Genomic DNA, 21,003 nt, shown 5'->3' with positions numbered 1-21,003 from the left:
CTGAGAATTGCAAAAACAGTTGAGCAGTAATTGTGGCAGATATTAACTGGGATGGAATTAGTGTGAAATGCACTAATAAAACCGTAAAACCATCAAATGAACCATGAAAATTAATTTCATTTTTTTCATTTTCAAATGTAGGAGCAGAAGTTGGCCATTCAGCCCATCGAGCCATTCAATGAGATTATGACTAGTCCGATATGATAATCCTCAACTCAATTTATCCACCTTATCCCCATACCCCTTGGTTCAAATTAAAAATCTGTCATTCTCTTTTCAACAAACTTAATGACCCAGCTTCCATAGAACCTCCGCAGTAAAGAATTCACTATAAGGACACTCTGAAAGCATCTCTAAATAAACGCAACCCCCCGCCCCCCACACTGACACTTGGGAGTCACTTCCCTCCCTTACTGATTAAAAATCTGTCATTCTGTTTTCTTTTTTTAAAAATAATTTTATTCTCCTTTTCACATTTTCTCCCAAATTTACACTCACCAACAATAAACAATAACCAACAACAAATATGTCAATCCCCATGACAATAACAACAATCCCATCCTCCCACCACACCCCAAACATTAGCCTGCACGTTTACATAAACAAATGCCAAAAAGGAATCAGGAATCACCCATAGTCACCCTTAATACACACAGCCCCCCTCCCCCAACCCATTCCCCCCCCCCCCCCCAACTAATGTTCGATGTTATCCAGTTCTTGAAAGTGCATAATGAATAATGCCCATGACTTGTAGAACCCCTCGGTCCTTCCCCTCAGTTCAAATGTAACCTTCTCAAGAGTCAAGAATTCCAACAGGTCCCCTCGCCATGCCAGGGCTCAGGGTGGAGAGGCTGCTCTCCATCCCAGCAGGGTCCGCCTTCGGGCTATCAATGAGGCGAAGGCTGCGATATCTGCCTCCGCACCCGTTTCCAACCCTGGCTGGTCCGACATTCCGAATATGGCCCTCCGGGGACCCGGGTCCAGTTTCACGTGCACCACCTTGGAAATTATCCTAAAAACCTCCTTCCAGTACTCCTCTAGCTTTGGACAGGACCAAAACATATGAACATCATTAGGCCCCCCCCCCTCCCCGGCAACGCTCACAATACATCTTCTACTCCTTCAAAGAATCGGCTCACCCTCACCCTCGTGAGGTGTGCTCTGTATACCACCTTCAGCTGTATCAACCCCAACCTCACGCACGAGGTGGAGGCATTTACTCTCCGTTGCACCTCACACCAGAACCCCTCGTCCATAATCTCTCCCAACTCTTCCTCCCACTTTGCTTTGATCCCTTCCAGTGGTGCCATCTCCTCTTCCAAAATAGCTCCGTAAATGGCCCCTTCTCCAGTCCACCTGTCATCAGCTCCTCCTCTAGCAATGTGGAGGCCGGCCCCTCCGGGAAGTTCTGGATCTCCTTTCTGGCAAAGTCTTGAACCTGAGTATATCTAAACACTTCCCCCCGCACCAGCCCATACTTCGCTTCCAGCTCCTTCAGTCCTGTGAACCAACCCCTAAGAAACAAATCTTTTAGCATCTTAATCCGCTTCTCCTCCCATTTCCAAAAATGTCATTCTGTTTTTAACAAACTCAACCCAGCTTCTTTAGACCTCTGCAGTAAAGAATTCCACAGATTCACTACCCTCTGAGAGAAGAAATCACTCCTCTGTTGTAAATGAGCATTATGCATTAAGGAGAACAATTTTTAGCCAGTCTGGAGCAAGCCAAACAGGAGAGGAGGTAGTACAAGACGTAGTTTTAGAGAATGAAGCTGGGCAGATGGGAGGGAAATCAATTGGTGAGCACTATAATAATAATTATACTAATTTTATTGTCACAAGTAGGCTTACATTAACACTGCAATGAAGTTGCTGTGAAAATCCCCTAGTCGCCACACTCTGGCACCTGTTCGGGTACACAGGGGGAGAATTCAGAATGTCTAAATTGCCTAACAGCACATCTTTCAGGACTTGTGGGAGGAAACCGGAGCACCCGGAGGAAACCCACGCAGACACGGGGAGAACGTGCAAACTCTGCACAGACAGTGACCCAAGCCAGGAATTGAATCTGGGACCCTGGCGCTGTGAAGCAACAGTGCTACCCACTGTGTTACTGTGCCACTGCACTTTGGTGGAAGTGATCAGTTGGATTTAGGGTAGTTACAGAAAGGCAGACGAGGAATAGCAGTTCTCAATTAGGGAAAAAAACTAAAGGTTAAATCAGCACCAGATCAGTGGGAGGTGTTCAAGGAAACAACAGTGAGGGTTCAGACCAGATGTGCTCTCTTAAGTAAAAAGTGCAGGATTAACAAATTCAGAGCCACCTAGATGCCAAGGGGCATTTAGGAGAAGACAAAGAGCAGTTTTATGAGATACCGAGGGCATAATACTCCAAAAGCATAGAAGAGTGCAGGGTGAAATTAAAAAGAAAATTAGGAAAGCAAAGAGAGGGCAAGACAAATATATTGGCACCTATCCTCATTAATTAACCCTTGGAACCTGGCTAACATTCTGATGTTTCTATGGCACTGCTTCCGAGCGAAATGCATCCATTCTGACGTGCCGTGCTCAGCATTGGCGTCAGGAGGTGACTTACTTGCCATAGGATTCCTAGACTTTGACCTGCCCTGATAGCCACAGTATTAATATGGCTGATCCAGTTCAGTTTCTGATAAATGGTAACCCTCAGGATACTGATTGTAGGGGAATCAGCGATACTCGTGCCATTGAATATTAAGGGGCAATGATCATAATGAATGGTGGAGCAGGCTCGAAGGACCTCCTCCTGCTTCTATTTTCTAGGTATGTTTTCGATGAATTGCGAAATATTTCCAAGTCACAAAATCTGTGGCTTGGATGGGGAACTTGCAGGTCTTTGTGTCAGCATATTGGTACTGCCCCTGTTCTGGGTAGCCTTATGTGGCGATGCCGATGTTCGACTGGGGTGGGGACAGTAAGAAGTCTTACAACACCAGGTTAAAGTCCAACAAGAGTTGTTTGGAATCACTAGCTTCGGAGTGTAGCTCCTTCATCAGGTCAGTGAAGTGGTAGGTTACACAAACACATAAGTAGACGATTTTTGTGTAACCTACCTCTTTTGTGTTTGTGTAACCTACCTCTTTACTCACCTGAGGAAGGAGCTGCGCTCTGAAAACTAGTTATTCCAAACAAACCGTTGGACTTTAACCTGTGTTGTAAGACTTCTTCCTGTTCTGGGTGTTATAGGCCTTAACTTTGGAAAGTGTTTTTGAACAGGACTTGGTGAGTTGCCACAGCATATCTACTGCCAGACTACTGCCACTGTGCATTGATGGTAGAGGAAATGAATATTTATCGTGGATAGGGTGCTGATCAAGTGGGTTGCTTAGATGGTGTCAAGCTTCATGACTGTTATTGGAGCTGCACTCATCTGGTTATCACACTGTTGACTTCGAATTGGAGATGGTAGATAAGTTTGGGGAGTCCACTGGTGAGTTAATCACCACATAAATCTCAGCTCTAACCCATCCTTGCAGTTGCACCATTTACAGGTTTGGTTCAGTTACATTTCTGGTCAATGGTGACCTTCAAGATGTTGATGGTGAAGATTTCATTGATGGCAATGTCATTGAATATCAAAAGAAGATGCTTAAATTATCTTTCATCAGAGATTATCATCACCCAACACCTTTGCTTATGTGGTGCAAATGTTACTTGCCACTTATCAGGTCAAGTCTGAATGCTATCCAGATCTTGCTGCATGCGGGCATGGAATGCTTCTATATCAGAGGGGGTGCAAATGGTACTGAGCAATCATCAGTGAACATCCCAAATTCTGACCTTGTGATGGAGGGAAGTCATTGGTGTCACTGAAGATGGTTGTGCCGAGGACATTACCCCGAGGGACGCCTGCAGAGATGTCATGAGGCTGAGATGATTGGTCTCCGGCCAACTCAACCATCTTCCTTTGTGCCAGGTATGACTCCTACCAGTGGAGAGATTGCCATTGATTTTAATTGGCTCACTCATGAGCTATACTGAGTCAAAAGCTACCTTGGTGTCAAGGGCAGTCACTCTCACCTCGTGAATTTAGCTCTTTTGCCCAACCTGAATATATCAGTGTGCAGCCAATTTCCTAATAACAAATACTTGTTGAATACTTGCAATGAGATTACCTGCTCGTCAGACGTCCGATGTATATGTACCAAATAGTCGGTGCTCAAAGACCGTTTCCCCTCACATTGCCTGCAGGAGGCTTTCTAGAGGAAATTGCAGGCTACAGCATTTCAGCATTCCCTCCGCAACTGAGACTCCAATTCGTATTACGATATGCCCTTAAATAGCTAGTTTAACAGTAAATGAAATAATAATTTAGCAGCACTATATTTATTTCCACTCAAAAACTTTGTAGGTTGAGGCGACACTTCATGAACACTGCGAACATTCAGAATATCGATGATTTCACTCCTCCAAGTACACCCACTTTTGGACAATTCCAATCCCTCTAAGTGCACAGAGCACCTTCAGTGCCACAAACCATGTGGGAAAGGGGTACATTTGAGATTACACAGCAAAGCAAGCGTTTAGATTTCGGGGCTCTTTCTTGTCCTCTGGTAATTCTCTCCCCACAAAAAACCGACGATTGTATTGTACTTGGGGCACACTTAAAAAGTCAAAGAAATGTTTAAAACCGTTCCGTTGTTGCACATGCTTGCTGCGTGATGAACAAATTACTGTTGTGCGGATAATGTTAATTGCACATTGTCTTTCAGTTTCAGAACATCATGATTAGAATACATTTAAAGAAAGTCTCCCTCCTCCCCCCTCTTCCCACACAGGTGTTCTCCACATTGCACAGTAACCATTTCCCCTTCACTTTTCCACCATGGGATTTTTAAAAATTTAATTTTGAAAATGTAGAAATTTGGGCTGTTAGCTTTCTCGTTCCAATTTGTCACCAACCCTGCCCGTTTCCAATTGCTTTTCTTGATTGTCTTTCAAGTTTCCAGAATTCCTAGCTCTGCTTTTTAAAAAAATATAAGTTGCTTATTTCACTATGGAACACTGCAGATTTTAGTCTAACTTTTTAAAGTGCAAAGATTAAGTATACCAACTACATCCAGCAACCCCCCACCCCCCTCCCCAAAACAAAAATTGGAAATGTGCTTGTTGTATTTGGTGTGGGCGTTGTATAACCAATGATGTTTAATAATATGTCAAGAAAGCAAAATAATTCAGCTCGAAATTGCTTGAACCTATCAATAAAATGCACTAAACAGCAGGCGTGCGCCGGTGTTTTCAATACTTAACTATGGAGGGAGAAAGATCTGTTAATATGCTGCGTGCATGAAGTATTTTTCTGATTCAGAAATTGAAGGTGGTGTTTTAATTTCGAGCCCGGATCGCTGACGCCTGTGGTGTGTAGGAGGGGTAGGTGCCGCACCTGATGTCAGCAATGAGGCTCTGCCCCCCCCTCACAAGGACTGAACCAGGCACTATAAATGAGCTGGGTAAGGGAGCGAGATCAAAGCACCGTGCAACAGCCCAGCACTCCAGCACGAGCGAACACCACCCAGGGTAAGTTCTCTACCACGACGTTCGGCATTGTTTTTTCAAGCACAGGTTTTCGCAACTCTTGTGTCATGTTGATCCATCCCTCAGTGCCTGTTGATTGATGCATGCTCTTTTTTCCCCCCTTCTTCTTCTGCCTTAACAGACGATGCTGAGCAGAGCTTCCCTCCTGATGTTTTGCTGCCTGACTGTGCACACAGTCTGTTCACCGGTGTATCCAGACTTGAGGTGAGTTGGAGATCGCGTAAGTCAGTGTCACAAAATTGTACACAGGCGACAACCCTGTTTCTCTGTAGGATAACCTAAAAGCTATGAGGGAGGACGTCTAGTCAATATAAACCCGGCTACATTTGAGTTGGAAACAAAGTTTCCTGAATGAAATGTGTTTACATTTTGGATTGGGAATATCCATTCTGCACTAATAACGTCACATTACAAAAAAAACAGTTTGCTTCTCAGATCACCAAACATATTTTCCCTCCATAAGGAATATAGTTCAGTTTTAGGGTCGCCTCGGGATAAGGACGCCCCTGTGTTTTCTTGCTTTTGCTGTGAGATTCACACGATCTGAAGCAGCGAAAGTTAATTAAACGTTGTCAGACCAACAAAGGGCTTTTCACAGTAACTTCATTTGAAGCCTACTCGTGACAATAAACCATTTTCATTTCATTTCATTTCAAGTGTGGGGGAGAAAATTCTGCTACCTTCAGTCAGTGGTAACGAGCAACAAAATGTAAGCAAGTCAATAATAATCTTTATTTGTGTCACAAGTAGGCTTACATTAACACTACAGTGAAGTTACCGTGAAAATCCCCTAGTCGCCACATTCAGGCGCCTGTTCAGATACACTGAGGGAGAATTCAGAATGTCCAACAAACCTAATGGGGGGGGGGGGGGGGGGGCAGAAACCCACGCAGACACGGGGAGAATATGCAGACTCCGCACAGACAGTGACCCAAGCCGGGAATTGAACCCAGGACCCTGGCACTGTGAAGCAACAGTGCTAACCACTGTGTTACCGTGTTGTCACATCTGGAATACAGTCTAATATTTGTGAGTGGATAATACAAAAATGAAAAAGAAATGATATGACAATTTAAGATTACAAAACTGAAAATGTTCAAATCCACTCCCCAGACATGACTACCCAATTCTAATTGATAGATGAATTGATAAGGGAAGCACATTTTGAATCCACGTTGCATTAAGAACTGATTAATCGCTTAGAGATTAATAGACACATGTTACATAAATGGTTGTGTGGTGATTTAATTTATGCTTCTTAAAGTCTATTCAGACAGCTACAGATTGCTAATCACAGCCTTCTTGTAATGAATCAATGCTATATTACATCAAAGGCTAAAAAGGACTCTTTGTTGTCTCTGACTGTAGATTTGAAAATCGGTCAACCCTGGGGAGATTGTTCACCTCTCCGGTGGAGGAGAGCAACATTGCTGAAGCTGGAAGGGTCCCTGAGACCAAAGAGTCTGCCTTGGACTCCACTGGAGAACGGTGAGTCCAGACATTGTCAGTGCAAAAGATAAATTTTATTCATCACACTTATATAATCATCCGTGTATTTAACATCTATGCTGCCCTGTTCCCCATTTATCATTTCACCCTCTATCCATTCAAGGTATGTTTCCTGTATGCTGTGTGTAATCAAGTTGTATACATATTTATAAATTAGTTTCCCAATTCATTATATTTCTCACACATTGTGAGGCATGTTGTGTTTTCTGCAACGTGTGTCCAGTTGCGTTTGTTTTAATAATCAAATTAACCCATCACTGGCAGAATGGTATTTCCTAATTTCTGCAGTCCAACTTTCTCAACAACATCAATGTTTATGCATCTGTGTACCAGAGCAGTATAAATTGTTGGGAGGTCAGAGGTATTGCCAGGTGTAGTATACAAACTTATGTCATTACTAAATTGTCTTTCCAAGTTACCTGGTTGTGCTTACTGAATTTGCATGTATCACTTAATCTTAAATTTCTACCATGAATCTTTAATTAACTCAATTTTCCATTCAATGCACTTCTCATTCACTGTTTCAACATTAGCACAATTACTGTGTGAGTATTATGCTATCTGATCGATGCAGAATTGTAACGCTGATGTGTTCATCCCCATTTTGGTTCTGATGGGTAATGATTCCAACGTTTATTGTGAACACAAGGATTAAAATGCTTCTCAGGTTGTGGCCTCTCTCTTTGATGAAGTTTTATTTTAAAAAACCTTAAATCCAATTTATTAAAGGTTGATCAATTCCGTTGTGACTTTAAGAACTCGTGCTGTTATTTATTCATTCAGAACTGAAAGGCACGCAGACGCAATATTCACCAACACCTACAGGAAAGTCCTGGGTCAGATGTCTGCAAGGAAGCTTCTGCAGACAATTATGGGCAAAAGACTGAGGTGAGCCAACACTTCTCTGATTTGCGACAGTTTATTTTGTGGCGGCTGTATCAGTTTAAATGCCTTTCTCCTACTTTCTAATAATGTGGTGTTAATTGCCTTAAATGATATTAGAGAGAATATTTGATCAAAAAAATCCCTTTAAGGTCAGCACAGTGACACAGTGATTATCACTGGGACTACGGTGCTGAGGACCCGGGTCCGAATCCCGGCCCTAAGTCACTGTGTGGAGTTTGCACATACTCCCCATGTCTGCGTGGGTTTCACCCCCACAATCCAAAAGATGTGCTGGTTGGTGGATTGGGTAAGCTAAATTGTCCCTTAATTGGAAAAAAGTAATTGGGTACTCTAAATTTTTATTAAGAAAAACCCTTTAAATGGAATTACATCCACATTTTACTTTGACATCTAATATGTTTTATTAAACCCTCATTCATGTTAACTTAAAATATAAAAAAGGATGGTAACCTAATTAAAGTGCCCTTGGAACACTCAGGTGCCAAAAGGAAATGAACAAAGGACACAAAAAGAAACAGTAACATATTCCATGGATAGATAAGTAACAAAATAAAGCTTAAGAGAGAGATGGGGCTACTAAGGGGTTATTTTGCCTCAGGTTTTACCAGGGAGCATAACAAGGTGGACACGTTATTCTTACATAGATCATTTTTGGACAGAAAGGAGTGGGGCTTATTGACAAACCAGAGAAATTTAGCGAGGATCAGGTTCTAATGGATTGTGGCCATGTATTCTCAAAAAGTTAGGCAAGAGATATCTATATTCAAAAAGCAAGGTAGAATAAATCCAATGAACTATGCATTAGCTAGCTTAATGTTGGTGGTAGGAAATATATTAGAATCTTTACTCAAATGTGCAATACAAAAGTAACTAGAAAGCTGAAAACGTAAACAATGAATGGTATTCTCAGATTCACCAACCTCATTGATTATTTGAGGAAATAATAGAAAACATTGAGGGTAATACAGCGGAGGTGATACACACGGGATCCAAAAGGCCTCCGATAAGTAACCCCCCCCCCCCCCCCCATTAAGGTGGGCAGGTGGAGTCAGGAGATTAGGAGTAGAATGTATTGTAAGCTGGCTACAAATAGAAAAGAAAAAGTAATGGGTAAAAGATAGTTTCTCAGACTGGCAGAAGTTATGTTCCACAAGGATCAGTGCTGTGACTACAGTTCATCATTTCTTTAAAGTATTTGGACCAGGGAATTGGAAATACAATATGAAAATTTGCAGACGGCACCAAATTGTGGTTGGGGGCTGTATTTATAAAATTGAAAAAGGCAAAATGCAAAGAACATATTAACAATCATGGTCATGTAAATGGAAAACTAGAATCATAAATTAAAATGGGTGCAGCACAGAAGGAGGCGAATCGGCCCTATGAGCCTGAGCCCGCTCGCTGCAAGAATGATTTAATTATCTCCACTCCGCTGTACTTTCCTCTTGTATTTCTTGTCTTCAGGTGCTTGTTTGAGTCCCTTTTTCAATAGAAATAAGTGTAAAGGGTGCAATTTGGCAGGAGGAAAAATGAGGCACACAGGCTTTGAAAAATAATACGGGATATCTATTGCATTCCTCCAGTCTTCAATGTTCCCTCATTGTATGGCTGAATAGCATATTCCTTTCAGTGTAAAATGTATCCCAAAATACCTTCGCTGGCAGAATAATAACAGTTTATCTCAGTATATGTGTATGTAATCCACTGCATTTTCAGTACACAACTTATTTGAATATATAATGTACATAGTTTTTATGTAGAGTAGCTTTGCTTTGGTGAAGTCATTGTAGAGTGAATGTGTTACTCAGCATCATGCATCCATAATACTTGTGCTTTACAAAAGGATATAATGCTTGGTTACCTTGTATCTGTGGGTACAATCATGGGCAACACAGTAGCACAGTGATTAGCACTGTTGCTTCACAGGGTCAGGGTCCCAGGTTCGATTTCCAGCTTGGGTCACTGTCTGTGCGGAGTCTGCACGTTCTCCCCGTGTCTGCGTAGGTTTCCTCCGGGTGCTCCGGTTTCCCCCCACAAGTCCCGAAAGACTTGCTCGTTAGGTGAATTGGACATTCTGTGTACCCGAACAGGTGCCGGAATGTGGCGACTAGGGGATTTTCACAGTAACTTCATTGCAGTGTTATTGTAAGCCTACTTGTGACAATAATAAAGATTATTAAAAAACAATAACAAATATTGTGGACAATAGCCTTTAGGTCCTTTCCTGCTAAAAGATTATGAGTTGTTAAAATACAATGATGTGATTTAAGTTATGTTAAGTAACATAGCTTCAAACAACAATCCTCAAACCATTATAACCTCTGGGAATAATTTTGTCTTTTTAAAATAGTGATAGCAGCCTTGAGGACGAGCCTGAACTCTTCGCCAAGAGACATTCTGATGACATCTTTACAGATACCTATGCTCGTTACCAGAGGCAGATGGCAATTAGAAAATACTTGGCTGCAATTCTGGGCAATCAAAGGTATAATTAATATTTTGAGCTAATTGGCATTAATAAGTGGCACGTTTCACTACTAACACACTGTGAACAAACTCTAATTTTGTTACATAAAGATTATTGATTTTGATACATAAAATAATGAGAGTCCCATGTATTAAAAATAAAATGCAAATAAAATAATCATATAGCTCTATTGTAGCCAAGTGGCAACTTAACCATCCAATATAGAATCTATATATATCTATATAGAACAGAAAGGTTCAGTATGGAGTGTTTGCTGGGGTGGCAATTGGGACACTACAATTAGCCTCAATGTACTTGGGATAAAGAAGAGGAAAGTCAGCCAGGGCTGTTCCTCATTATGAAATTCATTGACCCCCTTTCTGGAAAAATGCATTTTTGTGCAGCTGTAGCTGACAATAAAATTGGATTCAGTTGGGTTTCCGCATTGATAAAATAGCCTGACAACGCTCAGTGGCCGGGGTGGACGTTCAGGTTTTAGCTGCTCAGAAGGTCGCAGTCTTGCCTCTGTGTGAGAGGCAAAGCTTCACTCCAGACCTTGGAGCACGGAATCAAGACAGACACTCCTGAACTGCATTGAGGGGATGTTCACTACTAGAGGTGCCACCTGTCAGATTAGGTGTTAATTAATTGTCTGATCTGTCAGGGGCATCTCCACTGCCCTAAAGGCTAAACTCCGTAGTTACACAGGAATATTCTAGGTTCAATCCATGGTCTGTACTCAGTTATTGCTTTCAGCCAGGATAATGATAAGGAGTGGGAATGGGGGCTACAAAAGTTGGTCTGCATGCTCCTGGAATTGAAAGCGGGAGCAAGCTGGGAGAGAAAGAGTGGCTGTGTGTCCAACAAGAGCAGGATGGGTCTCAGCTGTCGTGTCCTTCAAGGTAAGACGGCTGAAGCTCACGATGCTATAACTGTGGGGAGGAGGCGGTGTATTAGAAATATCACAGGACTAGTAATTCAGAGGCTAATATTGTGTTCACATCCTACCACAACAGCTGGTGAAATTTGATGACTGAAATCTGAAATGGAAAGCTAGCCACAGCAAAAGTGACCAATTAAACCAATGTTGCAAAAACCTATAAGGTTCATTGATGTCCTTCCAGGAGGGAAATCTGCCATCTTTGTCTGGCCTGTATGTGACTCCAGACCCACATCAACGTAGTTGAATCTTAAGTGACCCAATAACGCCATTCACTTAGTTCAAGGGAAATTAGGGTTGGGCAACAAATGCTGTCCTTGCCTGTGAAACCCACATCCCATGAAAGTATAAATAAAAATCTAGTCTCGTGCATGAAGAGAAACCATTGGAGCCCTTGTAGCAATGTACCCAGCAAAGTGACCAACACATTCACGAAAGGAGGTAAAGATCAAATTAGCCAAAAGAGTAAAAGATCTACTCCCAACTGCACAACCTTTTCATCCTGTACTCTCAAACCATCGCGGAACTAAAAATATGTGACATAATAAAATAACTTCAAACTACCATCCTCAAGTTGAAAAAGTGTTACAAGACATTGCTACTTAATAGTAATAGAGGTAATAAGCTGAAAAGTGTTTGTGATCTCCTGCAGAATTGAAAATAAAAATATTCGGCAGCTGCCTGAAGACATTTCTGCAGCCCTGGATGCAGTTTATGATACCAATCCCACTTATGGTGAGTTTTTGCTGTTATTAAGTTTTCTCCTTAAATTTCCTCACCTGCCTTTTGCAAAACAATACTAGAGTACTGTTCCAATCCTCCAATACCTCAGCTAAGCGCTTATTTGGCATGGGTGACCTTAAACATAACTATCAGGAGTTTATTCAAATGAATGTTCCCATTCTAAACCACATAGGAGCTCTACATATATATGTGGATAGAGAACGGAGCGAGCATTTCGAATCTGGATGACTCTTTGTCAAAGCTTCGGGACCTGCTGAGAATATCCAATATTTTTTGTTTTTGCTTCAGATTCCAGCATCCGCAGTAATTTGCTTTTATCTTACATATAACTGTCCCTAAATAGCAGTGGGACTCTGTTTTTTTTTCTCTCTAGACTTTTGAAAACCAGCAATGATAATTGAAGCATCCATTGCTGATTAAACACAATCAGCTAACTCAATATTGGTAAAGGATTGAGCCTGAACATTTTCTGGTCTGTGTGACATATTACATGGGTACACTTGTCCACTGAGTTAACATAGAACATAGAAAAATACAGCGCAGAACCGGCCCTTCGGCCCACAATGTTGTGCCGAACTTTTGTCCCAGATTAAGAACAAATTAATCTACACCCCATCATTCTACCCTAATCCATGTACCTATCCAATAGCTGCTTGAAGGTCCCTAATGTTTCCGACTCAACTACTTCCACAGGCAGTGTATTCCATGCCTCCACAACTCTCTGGGTAAAGAACCTACCTCTGACATCCACCCTATATCTTCCATCATTCACCTTAAATTTATGTCCCCTTGTAATGGTTTGTTCCACCCGGGGAAAAAGTATCTGACTATCTACTCTATCTATTCCCCTGATCATCTTATTAACCTCTATCAAGTCACCCCTCATCCTTCTCCGTTCTAATGAGAAAAGGCCGAGCACCCTCAACCTTTCCTTGTAAGACCTACTCTCCATTCCAGGCAACATCCTGGTAAATCTCCTTTGCACCTTTTCCAAAGCTTCCACATTCTTCCTAAAATGAGGCGACCAGGACTGCACACAGTACTCCAAATGTGGCCTTACCAAGGTTTTGTACAGCTGCATCATCACCTCACGGCTCTTAAATTCAATCCCTCTGCTAATGAACGATAGCACACCATAGGCCTTCTTCACAGCTCTATCCACTTGAGTGGCAACTTTTAAAGATCTATGAACATAGACCCCAAGATCTCTCTGCTCCTCCACATTGCCAAGAACCCTACCGTTAACCCTGCATTCCGCATTCATATTTGTCCTTCCAAAATGGACAACCTCACACTTGTCAGGGTTAAACTCCATCTGGCACTTCTCAGCCCAGCTCTACGTCCTATCTATGTCTCTTTGCAGCCGACAACAGCCCTCCTCACTATCCACAACTCCACGAATCTTCGTATCGTCTGCAAATTTACTGACCCACCCTTCAACTCCCTCATCCAAGTCATTAATCAAAATCACGAACAGCAGAGGACCCAGAACTGATCCCTGTGGTATGCCACTGGTAACTGGGCTCCAGGATGAATATTTGCTATCCACCACCACTCTCTGACTTCTATTGGTTAGCCAGTTCATTATCCAACTGGCCAGATTTCCCACCATCCCATGCCTCCTTACTTTCTGCATAAGCCTACCATGGGGAATCTTATCAAATGCCTTACTAAAATCCATGTACACCACATCCACTGCTTTACCTTCATCCACTTGCTTGGTTACCCCCTCAAAGAATTCAATAAGACTTGTGAGGAAAGACCTACCCCTCACAAATCCGTGCTGACTATATATAATCAAGCAGTGTCTTTCCAGATGCTCAGAAATCCTATCTCTCAGTACCCTTTCCATTACTTTGCCTACCACCGAAGTAAGACTAACTGGCCTGTAATTCCCAGCGTTATCCCTATTCTCTTTTTTGAACAGGGGCATGACATTCGCCACTCTCCAATCCCCTGGTACCACCCCTGTTGACAGTGAGGATGAAAAGGTCATTGCCAACGACTCTGCAATTTCATCTCTTGCTGCCCATAGAATCCTTGGATATATCCCGTCAGGCCCGGGGGACTTGTCTATCCTCAAGTTTTTCAAAATGGCCAACGCATCTTCCTTCCTAACAAGTATCTCCTTGAGCTTACCAGTCTGTTTCACACTGTCCTCTCCAACATTATGGCCCCTCTCATTCGTAAATACTGAAGAAAAGTACTCGTGCAAGACCTCTCTTATCTCTTCTGACTCAATACACAATCTCCCGCTACTGTCCTTGATCGGACCCACCCTTTTACACATATGTGTAAAAGGCCGTGGGGTTTTCCTTGATTCTACCTGCCAAAGATTTTTCATGCCCTCTCTTAGCTCTCCTAATCCTGTTCTTCAGCTCCCTCCTGGCTATCTTGTATCCCTCAAGCGCCCTGTCTGAACCTTGTTTCCTCAGCCTTACACAAGTATCCTTCTTCCTCTTAACAAGACATTCAACCTCTCTTGTCAACCATGGTTCCCTCACTCGACCATCGATTCCCTGCCTGACCGGGACATACATATCAGGGTCACGTAGTATCTGTTCCTTGAACAAGTTCCACATTTCAATTATGTCCTTCCCTGACAGCCTATGTTCCCAACTTTAGTTCTTGTCTGACAGCATCGTATTTACCCTTCTCCCAATTGTAAACCTTGCCCTGTTGCACGCACCTATCCCTCTCCATTACTAAAGTGAAAGTCACAGATTTGTGGTCACTATCTCCAAAATGCTCCCCCACTAACAAATCTATCACTTGCCCTGGTTCATTACCATGTACCAAATCCAATATGGCCTCCCCTCTGGTCAGACAATCTACATACTGTGTTAGAAAAGCTTCCTGGACACACTGCACAAACACTACCCCATCAAAACTCTTTGATCTAAAGAGTTTCCACTCAATATTTGGGAAGTTGAAGTCACCCATGACTGCTACCCTGTGACTTCTGCACCTTTCCAAAATCTGTGTCCCAATCTGTTCCTCCACATCTCTGCTGCTATTGGAGGGCCTATAGAAAACTCCCAACAAGGTGACTGCTCCTTTCCTATTTCTGACTACACCTGATCCAAACTTTGGCCAGGAGGATGCACACATATTGTTGCTATGACGTCCACCTGAATGTTCCTCACCCATTATCTGGTGTCCATATCTTTTTATTAAAACAGTAAAAAATATATACAAGGCTAAACAGTGCAGACACTCATTTTGTGTTGGAGAAACAGGGTACTCTCCCCTCAGTACCAACCGATACTCTGATTATTAAAACAGGTCACAACACATTTCTACGAAAAACAAATGTTACAAGCACTAAACTTTGCGCTGGAGAGATCAGATACCCTTGCCTCTGTACAAACAGAAGGGAAAGGAAGGGGAGTGGTGGGGAAAGGGGGGAAAGCAGGGTGGTGGGGTGGGTGGGAGTCAGGGTGTTGATGGAGGGGGGGCCTAATAGGGCACTGCCTGAACTATCTACGGAGGCAGAAAAATAAAAGAACCTTAAATTACAATGTGCCAGATTCCGGGAGTCCCCCAGAGGGGGTGAGGGGCGACACAGTGTCATGCATGAGTGAGCCTCCCACCCCGCTACAGAGTGTCTTGTGCACTCTGCGCTCCCAACACTGGGCAGCTGACAGCCTTCGGACAGTCGCACCTAGCAAGGGTTCAAACCCTGGTATCTCATTTTCCAAATGGCTAGCACCTGGCAGCAAATCTTGGTTAGTGGGTGAAAGATGAGTATGGCCTCCACGGTTTTATATTGGCTCCAAGGTGGCAATAGATGATCGGAACCAAGGCAACCCTCTGCACCAGACACATTAATCAAATACCTGAGCTATGCAGGTCCACAGTAATCCCAGATCACCGCTGGAGATTCATCAGCCAGATTGGTTCATAATGGAGCCCGGAGAGGTAGCCCTGACATGGAGGGGAGAAGTTATCACACCTGATTCCAGTCAAGAGGCACTAACTGTCCCATTGATCTGCATTGGTGAATTTTGCAGTGTTAGCTGCTTAATTCTCAGCAGTACCTCTGTCTGGATCTCTGGTTCCTTGGAATTTGTTTTGCAAACTTGGACCTAAGTACTTGTGATTTAGGTATTTCGGGTGTATCCCCTGCAGGGAGAGAGTGCATACACCATGGCGGCACAGTGGTACAGTGGTTAGCACTGCTGCATCACATTTCCAGGGACCCGGGTTCGATTCCGGCCTTGGGTGACTGTCTGTGCGGAGTTTGCATGTTCTCTCTGTATCTGTGTGGGTTTCCTCCGGGTTCTCCGGTTTCCTCCCACAGTCCAAAGATGTGCAGGTTGGCTGGTTTGGTCATACTAAATTGCCCCTTAGTGTCCAAAAGGTGAGGTGGGGATAGGGTGGAGGCGTGGGCCTCGGTAGGGCACTGTTTCCGAGGGTCGGTGTAGACTCGATGGGCCGAATGGCCTCCTTCTGCACTGTTGGGATTCTATGATTCTATGTCAAAGGAATGAAAATTCCGTGGATTTCTTAGCAACCCAATTTCGAAATGATCAAGTATGGTGATATGTTTCTGTATGTCAGACACCCAGCTAACAAAAACAAAAATGTTTAATCTAAATCTCAAGTCTTGTCCAAATATAAATACACTATTAATGGGATGGAAATGAAAGTTCTTTCTTTTTCTTACAGGTATCTAATGGAAGAAGGGACAATTCTCCACCCTAATGGTTCATAAATTTCCTTTCCGAGATGAATTCTTCATTAAATTATTTTTTGACACACAGTATTATGCACTAAATTTATTGATAGAGTTAACAGTAAACATTATTTTGGTATAGAAATTTGTATTGTGATGTCATATTAAAGCTACATCCGCATGATTGGTCAGATCATACTTTCTCTTTCTTTCATTTTTGCTCTTGAGAAAATTCTGTCACCTACATTCATGAACAACAGTGCAACCATTGTAGTTACATTATTTTTCTTGGCTGCTTTCAAGGCCAAATCCAGTGGGCAGGTTTCCTTTTACTGCTAATTGGCTATGTATGTTTACCCAGGAATTAACTGGTAAGACCATAAGACATAGGAGCAGAATTAAGCCACTTGGCCCATCGAGTCTGCTCAGCCATTCACTCATGGCTGATATTTTCTCATCCCCATTCTCCTGCCTTCTCCCCATAACCCCTGATCCCCTTATTAATCAAGAACCTATTTATCTCTGTCTTAAAGACACTCAGTGAATTGGCCTCCACAGCCTTCTGCGGCTGTGAGTTCCACAGATTCACCACCCTCTGGCTGAAAAAATTCCTCCTCATCTTTGTTTTAAAGGATTGTCCCTTTAATCTGAAATGGTGTTCTCTGGTTCTAGTTTTTCCCACAAGTGGAAACATCCTCTCCATGTCCACTCTATCCAGGTCTCGCAGTATCTTGTACATTTCAATAAAATCCCCTCTCATCCTTCTAAACTCCGAGTACAGACCCAGAGTCTTCAAATGTTCCTCATACGACAAGTTCTTCATTCCAGGGATCATTCTTGTGAACCTCCTCCGGACCCTTTCCAAGGCCAGCACATCCTTCCTTAGACATGGGGCCCAAAACTGCTCACAATACTCCAAATGGGGTTTGACCAGAGCCTTATACAGCCTCAGAAGTACATCCCTGGTCTTGTATTCTAGCCCTCTTGACATGAATGCTAACATTGCATTTGCCTTCTTTACTGCCGATTGAACCTGCACATTAACCTTAAGAGGATTGAACAAGGACTCCCAAGTCGCTTTGTGCTTCTGCTTTCCGAAGCATTTCCCCATTTAGAAAATAGTCTATGCTTAGATTCCTCCTTCCAAAGTGCAAAACCTCACACGTTTCCACATTGTATTTTTTTTTTAATAAATAATTTTTATTGAAGTTTTTACAAAATATAAACATCATAACTCTATTAACGTACACCCGCGGTAACACCCCGTAAACAATGCCCCCGAGCTGCAAGAGCAACTTCAAACAAAAGGGAAAAAAAACAGAAACCAAAAGACAGAGAAAAGAGAAAAAACAAAAAAAAACAAGGGAGAGAGATAGCACCCTCCACAAACCCATGTGTACAGTTATCCCTCCCCCCCATCCTTCCCCCCCCCCCCCCCCCCCCCCCCCGGTTGCTGTTGCTGTCGGCCTATTTCCCTACCGTTCCGCCAGGAAGTCCAGAAAGGGCTGCCACCGCCTGAAAAACCCTTGTACTGATCCCCTCAGGGCAAATTTCACCCTCTCCAATTTAATGAACCCTGCCATATCCGAGATCCAGGCCTCCACGCTTGGGGGCCTCGCATCCTTCCACTGGAGCAAGATCCTCCGCCGGGCTACTAGGGACGCAAAGGCCAGGACCCCAGCCTCTATCGCCTCCTGCACTCCCGGCTCCACTGCCACCCCAAAAATTGCGAGTCCCCAGCCTGGCTCGACCCTGGGTCCCACCACCCTCGACACCGTCTTTGCTACCCCCTTCCAAAACTCCCCCAACGCTGGGCACGCCCAAAACATATGGACGTGGTTCGCTGGGCTCTCCGAGCACCTAGCACACCTGTCCTCGCCCCCGAGAAACCTACTCATCCTTGTCCCAGTCATGTGGGCCCTATGCAGCACCTTGAACTGTATGAGGCTAAGCCTCGCACAGGAAGAGGAGGAATTCACTCTCTCCAGGGCATCCGCCCATGTCCCCTCCTCAATCTCCTAACCCAGCTCCTCTTCCCATTTACCCTTCAGTTCCTCCACCGAGGCCTCGTCTACCTCCTGCATCGCCCGGTATATGTCCGAGATCCTCCCTCCTCCAACCCACACCCCCGAGAGCAACCGATCCCGCACCCCTCGTGGAGGCAGCAAGGGGAACCCCTCCACCTGCTGCCTGGCAAACGCCCTCACCTGGATGTACCTAAACATGTTCCCCGGGGGGGAGCCCAAACTTCCCCTCTAACTCCCCCAAGCTCGCGAACCTCCCCTCCACAAACAGGTCCCTCAACCTCCTAACCCCTGCCCTGTGCCAGCCCCGGAATCCGCTATCAATGCTCCCTGGGACGAACCGATGGTTCCCCCGTATCGGGGCCTCCATCGAGCCCCCCATTTCTCCTCTGTGCCGTCTCCATTGCCCCCAAATTTGAGGGTAGCCGCCACCACCGGGCTCGTGGCATACCTCGGCGGCAACGGCGCCGTTACTAGAACATAGAACATAGAACGATACAGCGCAGTACAGGCCCTTCGGCCCTCAATGTTGCACCGACATGGAAAAAAAACTAAAGGCCATCTAACCTACACTATGCCCTTATCATCCATATGCTTATCCAATAAACTTTTAAATGCCCTCAATGTTGGCGAGTTCACTACTGTTGCAGGTAGGGCATTCCACGGCCTCACCACTCTTTGCGTAAAAAACCCACCTCTGACCTCTGTCCTATATCTATTACCCCTCAATTTAAGGCTATGTCCCCTCGTGATAGCCACCTCCATCCGCGGAAGAAGGCTCTCGCTGTCCACCCTATCTAACCCTCTGATCATTTTGTATGCCTCTATTAGGTCACCTCTTAACCTTCTTCTCTCTAACGAAAACAACCTCAAGTCCATCAGCCTTTCCTCATAAGATTTTCCCTCCATACCAGGCAACAACCTGGTAAATCTCCTCTGCACCCGTTCCAAAGCTTCCACGTCCTTCCTATAATGAGGCGACCAGAACTGTACGCAATACTCCAAATGCGGCCATACTAGAGTTTTGTACAACTGCAACATGACCTCATGGCTCCGGAACTCAATCCCTCTACCAATAAAGGCCATCACACCATAGGCCTTCTTCACAACCCTATCAACCTGGGTGGCAACTTTCAGGGATCTATGTACATGGACACCGAGATCCCTCTGCTCATCCACACTACCAAGAATTTTACCATTAGCCAAATATTCCGCATTCCTGTTATTCTTTCCAAAGTGAATCACCTCACACTTCTCCACATTAAACTCCATTTGCCACCTCTCAGCCCAGCTCTGCAGCTTATCTATGTCCCTCTGTAACCTGCAACATCCTTCCGCACTGTCTACAACTCCACCGACTTTAGTGTCGTCTGCAAATTTACTTACCCATCTTTCTGCTCCCTCCTCTAGGTCATTTATAAAAATGACAAACAGCAACGGCCCCAGAACAGATCCTTGTGGTACGCCACTCGTAACTGAACTCCATTCTGAACATTTCCCATCAACCACCACTCTCTGTCTTCTTTCAACTAGCCAATTTCTGATCCACATCTCTAAATCACCCTCAATCCCCAGCCTCTGTATTTTCTGCAATAGCCGACTGTGGGGAACCTTATCAAACGCTTTACTGAAATCCATATACACCACATCAACTGCTTTACCCTCGTCCACCTGTTCAGTCACCTTCTCAAAGAACTCGATAAGGTTTGTGAGGCATGACCTACCCTTCACAAAACCATGCTGACTATCCCTAATCATATTATTCCTATCTAGATGATTATAAATCGTATCTTTTATAATCCTCTCCAAGACTTTACCCACCACAGATGTTAGGCTCACCGGCCTATAGTTACCGGGGTTATCTCTACTCCCCTTCTTGAACAAAGGGACCACATTTGCTATCCTCCAGGTTCGTGCCCACACAAGACGCCGCCTCCATCCTCTTCCACGCTGCCCCCTCCTCGCCCATTACCCACTTACGCACCATCGCTGCATTGGCCGCCCAGTAGTACCCACAGAGGTTGGGCAACGCCAGCCCCCCCCTATCCCTGCCTCGTTCCAGGAACACTCTTCGAACCCTCGGAGTCCCATGCGACCACACAAATCCCGTGATACTGCTGTTGACCCTCCTGAAAAAGGCCTTTGGGATAAAGATGGGGAGG

At 44.1% G+C, this 21,003-nt stretch overlaps 1 protein-coding gene across 1 annotated transcript; it reads left to right on the top strand.

The window, feature by feature from the left end:
• Positions 1-5,353: 5,353 nt before the first annotated feature.
• On the top strand, positions 5,354-17,015 carry LOC119968675 (pituitary adenylate cyclase-activating polypeptide-like). The gene is made up of 7 exons (XM_038801281.1): positions 5,354-5,555; positions 5,695-5,777; positions 6,942-7,061; positions 7,866-7,970; positions 10,339-10,473; positions 12,048-12,130; positions 16,811-17,015. Exons 2-7 carry the CDS (start codon positions 5,698-5,700, stop codon positions 16,816-16,818), a joined length of 531 nt encoding a protein of 176 aa, XP_038657209.1. The 5' UTR covers positions 5,354-5,555; positions 5,695-5,697; the 3' UTR covers positions 16,819-17,015.
• Positions 17,016-21,003: the final 3,988 nt, after the last annotated feature.

The sequence above is a fragment of the Scyliorhinus canicula genome, chromosome 7, assembly GCF_902713615.1.
Source record: "Scyliorhinus canicula chromosome 7, sScyCan1.1, whole genome shotgun sequence".
Taxonomy (NCBI): Eukaryota; Metazoa; Chordata; class Chondrichthyes; order Carcharhiniformes; family Scyliorhinidae; genus Scyliorhinus; species Scyliorhinus canicula.
Note: the sequence above shows the minus strand (reverse complement) of the source record. Positions and strands in the feature narration are given on the sequence as shown.

Bases quoted from the DNA above. Each gene is read 5' to 3' on its own strand.
- LOC119968675 (XM_038801281.1), top strand. From the start codon at position 5,698: ATGCTGAGCAGAGCTTCCCTCCTGATGTTTTGCTGCCTGACTGTGCAC. The intron at 5,778-6,941 runs GTGAGTTGGAGA...CTCTGACTGTAG, and splicing joins CCGGTGTATCCAGACTTGAG to ATTTGAAAATCGGTCAACCC. The intron at 7,062-7,865 runs GTGAGTCCAGAC...TTATTCATTCAG, and splicing joins TTGGACTCCACTGGAGAACG to AACTGAAAGGCACGCAGACG.